At 36.4% G+C, this 12169-nt stretch overlaps 1 protein-coding gene across 3 annotated transcripts in view; it reads right to left on the reverse strand.

Moving 5' to 3' along the window:
* NCAM2 (neural cell adhesion molecule 2) overlaps window positions 1–12169 on the reverse strand; it is a 193772-nt gene that overhangs the window by 75464 nt on the left and 106139 nt on the right. For all 3 annotated transcript variants that reach the window (XM_083611286.1, XM_083611288.1, XM_083611287.1), the window contains exons 7-8: window positions 10453–10613; window positions 7908–8053 (exon numbers count right to left, since the gene is read on the reverse strand). In XM_083611286.1, coding sequence (XP_083467412.1) covers window positions 7908–8053; window positions 10453–10613 — 307 coding nt within the window. The remainder of the gene's footprint in view (window positions 1–7907; window positions 8054–10452; window positions 10614–12169) is intronic.

The following is a 12169-nucleotide window of genomic DNA, read 5'->3' on the forward strand; positions in this document are numbered from 1 at the left end:
TTGGTGAGGACCACTACACGCTCAAGGAGAATCGAACAATGAATGGTAATCACCATTCAAGTTAAAAGGAAAGTTCTTACACCGAAAGCCCTGTGACTAGAACAAAAGCCATAAAAGGTTGAAAGAATGGTGGTGATTACACAGAAGGAAATTTTAGAAATTTCATTTCAACTTTTACCCCTATAATATGGATATCCACAGGCTACCTAGGACTTATTTTGCTTAACATTCATTGAGACTGGACACGGTTTTTAAAAAGACTTTCATTTGTTTTAATAATAAAAGCTAAAGGTATATATAGACCTATCATTTGAGTTATGTCATTAAATAAACTAATATTTGACTATAAAGCTGCAATACTTTTTGACACATTGTCATCACTTCCAATGCAAAAAGAATTACATTTCATGAATACGTTGCATAAAATCTAATATAAAATAACACAACAAATGTAGTTTTGTTACCAGTAGAAACAAACATTTTCTCCATCCACAATACTGAATTTAACTATACATATTGTATTTGTTTATTGCAAAAAATACACATATATTTTTTCTTTAAAAAATAAACCCTCAAGGCAGTTTACAAAATGAAAACATAGGAGGAAAACATCATTAAAATACAGTTATGCAATACTATGCATATTCACCCATAGGTGAGTCTAGGACTTACTTCTGAGCAGGCATGCATAGGATTGTACTGTAAGCAAGACAATAGCATCAAAATAAGGCTAAGAATATAGATATAAATATGATAAACAGACATAGAAGAACACTTTTATTTTAAGAATAAGGATCAGACTCAATATAATAGGGTCAGATTAAAATACTGGTGAAAGCTGTCCAATTTACTTTCAAAGGGTTGTATCCAACAGTGGACTTGCTGTAGCCTAAGCAATCCTTTCTACTAATTGAAACCCTGTATATATTCCATACTGTTCAGAGGGTCCTCCAACTATCAGGAGAAGCTCTTGGTAGGCATGAACGGCTGCACTGGATAAGGTGGATTTGACATTACACAGGGAAAAGGAATATAAGAGCAGACACGACAGGGGTGTAGCCTACTGGGCAAAGCTAATAGTCCCATCTGTTAGTCTGCCTCTGTCCCTACCCACCACTGGCATGTGAGCTCTGGGAGACTGCCTATGAGAGACTGTAGCTCTTTGGCAGAATTTTAATCCACTCCCAGAAATCTTATTCAGAATTGTATTCACAATATATTCAAGAAATTTGAATGTTAGTTTGAAGAATTTTCGTTTTAGCTCTGTATATTTTTAAGGAAACATGTTCAGGATTTTTGGATGGGAATCAGTCTAGAAATGATTTTAATAAATAAATAATTAACTCATTTAAGTAAGTCAAAGAAAAGTAACCCAGGTGATTTGTATAACCAGCAATATATGTGTTGTAGCATTAAAATCTATGGTAGCAATGCAATGCTTTGCAGAGTTCACTGACACTGATGAGAGAAGGGGTCTTGTTCCAATACAGAAGAATGGCTTCTAATTTTAGTTCTTGCTGGCTACCTGTAATGATGTCCTACATGGGAATTATTTGTTGATCCCCAGTTACAAAACTATGCAAATTGCAGTGAACGATAACTCAGTTTAATTGATCAGTGTCTGATGGATTTTTTCTTTTTTTGCAGTAAAAGGGATAACATCATAAAGTTCTCATATTGTCCATTTTTAATTAGATGGAGGATAATATACAATGTGAGAAGAGCTGTAAGCAGTAATGACTACTTGGATTACAATATAACAAGCTTGTCTTCTTTTGTGGTGGTTTCTGTGTCCATACATAAATTTCCACAGGCAATTATATGACAGAGTTAAAGGACTAGAACAAAATTATTTACAAAGAAATAAAATTAAGAAAAGACGATGACGCTGTTATTTGTTCCTGAGTAAATGTTTGAATTACTGTTATTTTTAGAATTCTGTATAACAACTACATAACTATTGCACTATAGGTTGATTTTACTTGTCATTGTTCGTAGCAATAATGCATTTTCAAATGCATTTCCATTATCAACATGTTCACTTGGTTTAGATCTAAAGAATGCCATGTGTCACCAGCTATAATGACAGGAAATACAGCCCCAGTATGTATAATACTGCCATTTCTCAAATGTATGATGTATATGACAATATTGGTTTCTTGATTGTACTACAATCTGTCCCCCTCAAAAAGGCAAAATTTATTATTAGCAGTCATCAGAAATTGAGTACCTATAATTGCCACAAGTATAGATGGTAGGAGAGCCAAAGCAAGATGATGCCTCAATCGTATACTTAGTTCTTCACTGCTACTATTTAATTCAGCTGCTGTTTAGTTCAGCAGGCAAAAGGTAGCTGGCTGAGAAAGTCAAATATATGGTTTACTCATGTTGTCAGGACCAGATTTTACTGATTTTCAAAAGGATCCAGAATCTTGATTAAACAGCACTGTATTTGAAGTCCATGAAATATATCTGTTTGCCAAGAAATATATTGCATGTTGATGAACTAGCATCCACAGGAGAGATAAATAAAACAGTACAGACACTTGCAAGTCAGGCTTCACTGTCAGACACAAGGTAGATCAACTCTACAGTAAGCTTGTTCCTCAAGTAGAAGAAAAGCAATGGAGACAAAAAGTGCTATCTGAATTGAAGGTGTTATGAAAATTCCAGAAGTTGAAACACATGGCCAAGACTTCCTAGGCTGAAAGCTACCTTTGATGAGCAAGGGCTGTTATTCACAACAGCCACCAATGTAGAGAAGCTGATGGAAGCTCCCTTCTGGGTTATGGATGCAACATTCACAACATTCCCCACATTCTTCTGGTAAATGTATTCTATCCATGCACCTGTTGGAAACAGCAGAAAATTCCAGAGTATTGCCATGTGTATATTCCTTATTGCGCACTGATTCAGTCATGTTACATCTGAGTCTTGCATTTGATTGTGATTTTTTCCCCTAAATGAAAGACCTTGAATGGAGTCTATAAGTGCAGTTTATTCCTCAGTTTCACGCAGGTACTAATCATTGCAACATGCTACAATTTCCTTAATGGGTTTATATACTTTTGCCCTTCAAGGGAAGAAATAATTTGTAGTCACCCATTTAAGAGCTGATCAGTATTTAGGTCATTATATGAAATCTAATCCTGAAGGAAAGCTGTTTTGTTGCTTTGGCTTTCTGTCCATCTGTAGACATAGCAGCTAATTTTAATGATTTCAAAGTAGAAATATCACTTGGTATGTACTGAAAATTGCCTGATAATTATCATTACATACAGGTACAATAAGTAAATTCTAAAGGACATGAGACATAATTTAAGAAATGGTAGCAATATGAGACATGATTAATCACTGCTTTATGCTGGTGTTTTCATGCAACATTTTGGTTGGTTATAGAAAGAGGTGACACAGGGCATTGTACATACCAAACCCAATACTACTTCTTCTGTTCTTGAAAGAGCCGGCATTGGTGCGCCTGTAATTGTAGGAAGGTAAAAAAGGAAAATAATGAAGAAAAATGATACTTTAAATGTGTTTTTGTTGCTAAAAAAAAGTAAAGAAGCATCAGTAATCATACAGAACAGAAAAAATAAAGGGAACTACATAAGGATACTAAAAACTTCACTGAAATATGATGTCACTGTCAAAAACTGCTCTGGAGATTCCAACCGTACGGAACAGAAAGGGGTGTAGCAAGCTGCAGGGAGACAAAATTGCCTCCTTTCCTGTTCCATTGACTAAGGCCTCCATTAGAGGAACAACATCAGCTGGATTCTACCCTTTATGTTTATTATTATTAATTTATTAGATTTATATACCACCTTTCATCAAAAAATCTCAAGGCGGTTCACAAGATAAAAATGCAAGATGTTTCCACTGGTGTTTCCAAAGCAGCTCAGTATAATTTAATGCTCCAGTTTTCATTAATCTGTGCAATTAGACTATTTTGAACAAGCTGTAAATGTTTAAAATATAGAGGCTTGAGATTGGGAGGAAACTAAATTTCTGGAACGAAAGGGTGTGAAGACGACAAAGCAGAATTCTGTAAGAATTACTATAAGAGTTCTACAACCAATTAAAAGTGCAAACACAATATTTCTACATATTCTTTATGGAGCTAGAAAAATGAAAACACAGGTTTCTGTAAGGTGATCAGAAGACACATTTGTGATAAAACTAGAACCACGAATGTTCTGCATATTAGGCTCTTTTGGGAGGAAGTGCAAGATAAAATGTAATTAATTAATAAATAATAATAATAATAATAATAATAATAGGATGATACCCTTCATTTTTCATACTCAGAGTCAAATAACTTAATTTTAAATGCTCTGGATATGACTTGGATATATCAGTCATAATAACCAACAATGTCTTAAAAAGGTCAGTTTCACTGATCATGTTATTACACTTGCAAGAATCATAAGCACACATGGCCTTATCATCAGCTTTAACAAGCTATCAAGACGTAAAATAAGTATATTTTTCATATTTCATGTATTATCAGTGCATTTGTACTGCCAACCATCCCAACTATATTTACAAATGCACAATTATTATTATGGGGGGGGATGCAAAAAAAGGGTTCTTGGCAAATTACTGATATTGCAGTATCATTTAGTCACTGATTAGTAAGTTCATGCTGTGGTAGCACTTGCAGACATGAATAAAAACTGCCATTTTTAATAAACTAAAGCAGTATTTGCCATCAAAATACAGTCCAAAATTCACTTAAGATGATGTACTAAGACTGATGCTGAATTTAAGGGAAAACAGCACCTGCAGTTAAAAGCGTATACCACCCCACTTCTTTTCAGTTATCCAGCAGATCACATTTCATATTCAAGCTTTCAGCATGTATGTGTATATGCTTTTTACCAGAATAACATGCATTATTGATTATGCCATCATTGTATTTAATGACTTGATTGGTAGCCATATGTGATAAAGAATTCCACGCAGTCCAATGTGTGGAATTGCATGACAGTGAGTATCTGGCTTGGCAGAGTGGAGAAACCAATTTCTCCACCAGTCTGATTGTTATAAACCAATTTTCTTTTATTAGTCTGTTAAGAGAGTATTGTCTGCTGTTTCCATGCTTGCTGTGGAAGAAAGGACTTCAAAGGACTATTAGCACGCTAGCAATTTTGGGGGGCTTCTTTATAAAGTGAAATTATGCCCCCCATTTAGTTCTCATTCTCCCCTGTTTAATTCTATCCCTTCTACTGATGTTCCTGCATAGTAATTACAATAGTTTCACCAGCATAAGTAAACAGAACCTATAAAAATTGCAACAAACACAAACATACTTCACATTAAATTCCAAGAAAATAAAAGGATAGGACTTGCACCATAGTAATAGGTTAGCACATTACAGAATGACCAGATATTTTATAGCCTATCCTCTGTGAGGTTCAATGGGGTGGAGGGAAAGGAATATAGATTGCTTGTATAATACAATGTGGTACATTAGAGTCAAGTGTTATATATTAGGGTCTACTGTACACTGTTAATTTTCCCATATTTGACAGGTTAGTCATAACCTTACAATTATTTACACAGTGCACAGAACTGGAAACCTATTGAAACTGACCATGAAATACCTTGCCAGGTCATTTAATTGAGTACCCTGATAATATATTAAAGTACTTATTGGTCCTCTCTCAATAAAAATGCCCTAGCTCCTTTAATCTCAACTGTAAAAACAAAATAAAAAAAAAACTTAATTGGACATTATTTGAACTCATCTCTGTGGGTGGGTGGTGGATTTTTTTAAAGGAAAAAGGAAAAAAAGGAAAAAAGGAAGAGAGCTCTTCCCACCCTATAGGCTGACCTGGTCAGCCCCTGCTACTCTGATGTCTTTTCAAAATAAGTTGAAAACAACTGCTTTGCAAATCTTTTTCTAGATCAAGAGTAGTCATTTCCTTCAGGATTTCTTTTTATGATTCTACTTTGGATCATAATCTTTGCATCACCATCAGACAGTCTACAAGAAACAGGATGAGAACATGTATTGAAAAACTTATTACAGTAAAGTTCAAGGACAGAGTCAACAAAAGCCAGAAAGGCAAAAGCAAAGAAAGCCCAGTTCCAAATAACGCCATTTTATACCCAGTAAAATACTCATGAGAGTAGGTTTAATAGGCATAACCAACTCAGATGAGATTATCATAAAGAACAGTTCCAAACAGGAAAAAAAAAACATCTTCAAAATAAGCACCATCCTTGGAAGTGCATAGCTTCAACCATCTTCTCAAAGTATACTAGCACATACAAGATAAACTTTGCCAGTTTCTATTAAGAATAACAATTTATGAGAGGAGACATATCCACAGTGGTGTATGGGACATTCGACTTTGCAGATAATAGCAGTGAAATCTGACACCATGTTGTATTGCTGTATTGTGTATCACAAGCCTTAAATGTTGCTAGTAAATGTCATGTATGGAGACTGACTTGCAGCCAGAGGAAACACTGTATGTGAAATGTTAATATTTCTACTCTTTTGCTATGGAGAAGTTACATCATTAAGGGCATGGTCATCCTCCTTACACAGCTTGGCATCTCATGTTTCTAGTTCTGGGATATAAGCCAAATCAGGAGTATACATAAATTCCCCAAAGGACATCTATCTTATTTGTGGAACATATTTATCTGCACACAAGGCAAAGGTGTCATATAAAATTTGCTATAATTCAAAGAGGTCACCATTAGAAAAATTCTAGTGGAAGATTCAAGACATTAAGAGAACTAAAAAGAAGTATACTAGTACACACATATAATCATTTTCTTTAGTATTTACCTCTTGTTTTATTATCTTAATGCTCCCAAAGAGTGTTATGGTAAATAAAACAAGCAATGTTCAATAAGCTCATAAAACTACATTAAAAACACCAACAAACAGGTCCAACAAAATAATTAACAATAACTAAAGCAGTGGGGAAAAAGAATTCAGAGCTGCAAGGAATTGGTTGGTAGCAAGTAAGGGAATATGTGCTGGGACTAGGGTTAATGGAGAATTGTACAGAAATATGAAGACTGGAACTTGCCATGAGAAGTCATTCTCAAGACCACCTCTTACTCATTTCCAGCAGTTATATAATTTCATATTTCCAATATAATCTTTATAGATACATCTTTATAGTTAGGTACGTTATGACCCTTTCTTTCCATATTCTCTTGCATTCCCAACAAGATGCATCAAAACAATATCATATTACAAATAGCCCCAAATCTGAAGACAATGTATAGTCACATAACTAGATAGTTCTTTCTCATAATAATATGTTCAAATTATCCACAAAATACTCAATGTGCACAAGTCCTACAGATTTTGACAAGAGCACTTCACCCTGCAGTTTGTCTTCAGGATTATACCTAGGTAAAGCAAATTAAGGGAGCATTTTTAAAGGGGAAATACTGACATTCTAAATTATAGGGGAAATGTAGAGAAATGTCCTATCAAATTTCAGCAGGGGATTTTTAAGAGATTAACAAAGCATTCTTACCCATGCTTATTCAGAAGCAAATCTTACTGAATTCAATGGCACTTACTTCCTGTAAGTGGATATAGGACTGCATTCTTCAAAAATGTTCCCTTATTTTGGATTGTCTGATCTCTGTCCAGAAAACAAGTTTCAAGGAAGACCATTTTCCTTGAAGTCTGTGGAATTGCTGTGGTTAAGTATTTTGTCTTTATTTTCCTCTCCGCTGGAAAACTGCAATTCCCACACTATCGTATAAATATATTGGAAACAAAAGTGCCAAACTCAAAGTGACATTGGTATTTACACCTTTTCTCCATCCCCATTTCCCCCCCCCCCAGTAATAAAGAGATATATTTAGCCTTTATTCAACATAATCCTGATTCTTAAAAAAATAATAATCAAAGGAGACTGTTTTACCTTGTCACCTTCAGAGAATGTGATTCCATCGATTGCTCTTTTCCAAGTAATTTCAGGGACAGGTTCTCCTTCTGCCTCACATATGAGGGTAGCTTGGCCATTTTCAAAGGTAGTTTCATTTTTAAGTTGTATTATTTGAGGCTGTACTGTTAGAAATATAATTTATATTATTCATTCTTGATTTGAATAAATATGAACAATGCTATTTGTTTAGCTAGAAGATTTATAAGCTACCCTTCATTGGTAGCAATACCAATGAAGATACAATGTAAAATAAATTATTAAAAGACAATAATAAAAGAAAGCAACAGGAAACAAAACAGCAACTCAACAACTAAGCAGACGAAAGGACTAAAACACTAACTAAAAAGGATGAGTGGGGATGCCTTCACTTAGCACTATGTTAGTGTTGGTGACATTCCACAAGAAGGCTGCAGCCATGGAGAAGGCTCTATCGTGCATAACTTCAAGTCTCCCCTAGCAGTGGAACGCAAGGAAGAGTACTTGACAATTAGAAAACATTTTTTGGTTCTGAACACACATAAATATTTAGCAGGACACACAGAGAGAAAGGGCATTATTGGAAGTGCATCAGTGCCACAGGGAATGGGAGCAGGGCGTTCCTCTTATAGATTGTGCTGAAATTTGCTATTAACTGGTTTTTGTAGATAACTATGCCAAACTTGTTATGCTCAAATGTATTACCAACTGTCAGGGAACTGCCATCGGAGCCAGAGGCGGAGGGAAGGCTCCAGAGGGATGCCGGAGAGGGTCCCAGCAGGCAGAGAGGCAGCCCATCTGCTGGGGAAGGAAATCAGCGTAACACCAGTGGAGAAGGGGGGCAGATGGGGGAATCGGAGAGGAGGCTCCAGGACTCTTCACCGGAGACCAGCGGAGAGAGCACGGGTGCGCCGCTGCCCACACCCTCCCTGCGCAGAAGACTTCCGCGCAGGGAGAGTAGGAGGAGACTTGGCGTCAAAGAACTTCTTTGCTGGAAGAAGTTCAAGAAATGCCCACTGACGGATTCTGCCAGCGACTGAAACAGCCACGAAGTGAAGGGCTGTCCAGACAGAAAGGGTTCAACCAGGTAACCTAGCCAGGAGTGGCGGCAACTCACGCACGAGCAACCCCTATAACCATTACACCAACTGAGTGCCACTTCCCCTGGAACTTCGGTAACCTATGATAAATGAAATTCTGCACATGTGTGGTCAAGCTTTCATCACAGCAGGCATCCAAAGCTAGCGGATTTTAGATGTACATGCAGACTTTGTTTAGTGTCGAACCCATACAAGTGATGAAAACATTAACTGCTGTGAAACCAAGTGAATTTCTGAAATAGGCTTATAATTTACAAAAGGAAAGACTTTAACACAGTCAACTAAACTAATCAGATTTATTCATTTGGCAACCATTACAAATTTGAAAATACAAGGAATACATGTCGTTGACAACAAATAATCTTGTAGAATAGTAATACATTAAATCAGAGGTGGGGAAGTCTGAGTGTTTCTTCTTTCCAAATCTAAAATTTAGCAATAATTGAAGTCCGCCTGTAGCACTAATCAGAACATACTTTTTGTAAGACTGTGTATAAATGTAAACAAGAAAAGAAAAGAAAAAAATAGCAGCCATTGAATAAATGAAACTGGAAATTGTTGGTTTTTGGTTGGAAATTGTTGTGTGTATTTTACTAAAAGAATTAAAGTTGCATTTCAAATTTAGAAAAAAGTTGCAGCGAACCCTTATCACTTTTAAAAAGTGGTCTTCTTCAATGCTTCAGTTAGCTGCCGCAGGATTTTCATAGTGCTGTTTGTGCTTACTAAGGGGTGTTTTTCAATATAAAGATGGGGGCGGGAATTTCCTACTCCTTTGAAACATTTCCCTCACCATATTAAATAATGCTAAAGGTATTTGGAGCTATCTACTAGTTTCAAATCAGAGTGCTTGGCTAGAATAAAGCAGGAAAAGGGGTAATGTCTGTGGGTGTTCCTGTATTTTTGCCAACCTGACAGGCACTAGGCTACTCAAATTCAGCATTAGAAATAATGGTAGGTTAGAGCATCACTGTCCCTCCCCTAGGTTATTCTAATTAATGCTTGGGGATTAGCATCTGGGCTGAGGGAAGAATCACAATATGCAAGATATTATAATCCCTATTCCCTGAGATAAGTTGCTTTAAAACTCCTCAGAGTTCAAAAGTTTGGTTATTCTTTTTTTTTTTTACCTTAGGTGAAATTTCTGGCAACTTGGACATATGCCATACACCAGGCATAGGCAAACTCGGCATTCCAGATGTTTTGGGACTACAACTCCCATCATCCTTAGCTAACAGGACCAGTCAGGGATGATGGGAGTTGTAGTCCCAAAACATCTGGAGGGCCGAGTTTGCCTATGCCTGTCATACACCCTTGCACAGGACCTCCAAATTTGTCTGAAATCTGTATGTGAAATTCAGTGGCAACCTTAACAATACAACAGGAATCAGAATAAGTACTCTAATTTTGTACAGAGTTCAAAGGTAGATATAGCAAGCAATACTTACCAAAAACTTGAAGAAATGTCTGATTTGTCATCTTTCCTGCTTTATTTCTTGCTTCACAGATGTAAGGTCCAGCATCAATATTTTTGATATCTCTAATGGTCAGTTCTGTATTGCTTCCCCTTAGTACGTATTTTTCATTTTCCTCAATGCGTTTTCCTCTCCTGAGAGACGAAAATGATTTATAAGCACAAAGCATACTTTATCATCTGATCTGAAACAGGCAAGCATTTCAAAACAATATTACTGTTGTTATTTGGCTTGTCTTGGGCGAGATAAAGTGACTAACAGATTTAATAAATAAATAAATAAATAATGATAAATAAGTATAAGAATATTTTCACGGTCATTTCTAGTACATAGTATACTAGTGTCAAAAGTAGCACATAGTTTCTTGATTCACTGGCAAATGTACAGTGCTACTTAAAAAAATTTTTGCAAGGCAATTCATTTTAATAGGGTTCACTGAATAATTGAGGACTATGCAAATTAATTACCTGTGGTCAAATTATTTATTAGTTTCAGGTAAATTCAATATAACCTCACACATTCCAACCTTCTCACTGGATGTACAGCTCCAGTCATGAGAGTTCAAATATATTCTCACTGTACTACTGAACTTACTACCCAGAGTCACTTCATCATGATTGACTGACCTGTGGCCAATTTAATCACAAAGTTGAACAACTAACAGAAGAGATGTACAGTGGTACCTCGGGTTAAGAACTTAATTCATTCTGGAGGTCTGTTCTTAACCTGAAACTGTTCTTAACCTGAAGCACCACTTTAGCTAATGGGGCCTCCTGCTGCCGCTGCACCGCAGCTGCACGATTTCTGTTCTCATCCTGAAGCAAAGTTCTTAACCCAAGGTAATATTTCTGGGCTAGTGGAGTCTGTAACCTGAAACGTATGTAACCTGAAGCATATGTAACCCGAGGTACCACTGTACTCTCATAGGCTGCATTCAGACAGCACTTTATTTGGTCTTCCTGACCTTTCCATACCTGTTAATTTTCATGTTTTTGGTCACACAAGAACAAATGTCACTGGACATGTCACTACAACCCTACCCGTTACATACGTTTCAGGTTACAGACTCCGCTAACCCAGATGTTTTATGGCATAAAAGCAAATTCTAGAAATCCGCTGGAATCTAGCAGAAGTTTAGCATTCATTTAAGTGTTAATTGTTTCAAGAAATATAAATGGGAGCACACAGGTGGGGTTGTCGTGACATGTCCAGCGACATTTGTTCTTGTGTTACACCATGGCCACTGGTGTGAATGAAATATGAATGCATTTTGAAAGCTTGGGTTAGCTGTTTCTCTCCTACTGGACTCAATATACCAAATACCAAAGAGGTTACAATTTAAGCAAAAGGGACGCTACTGTACGTTGCTGTAGTGTAGGAGGAAGAGAAAACCTGTAATATTAGTAAAAATCCTGCTTCATTGTTGCAAATTATAGCCTGCTCACGCCATGCAGAATATGTCTTTTCTTCAAGGATATGGGAAGAAAAATGAAAACTGAAAAACCAAACCAAAAATAAACCCCCACAGCTAAATACTGGATATTTTCATCTTTAAAAGAAAGCTTTATACTCCAAAACATGCTATTCTCAAACAGGCAGAGAGGGAATTACCCCGAGGCAACAGGAAGTTCTGCTTATGTCAGGAAACAAGGATCTGAATACCAACAGTTGAGGTTGCAAATAATTCTTC

The sequence above is a fragment of the Podarcis filfolensis genome (assembly GCF_964270895.1).
Source record: "Podarcis filfolensis genome assembly, chromosome: 4".
In the NCBI taxonomy this organism is placed as follows: domain Eukaryota; kingdom Metazoa; phylum Chordata; class Lepidosauria; order Squamata; family Lacertidae; genus Podarcis; species Podarcis filfolensis.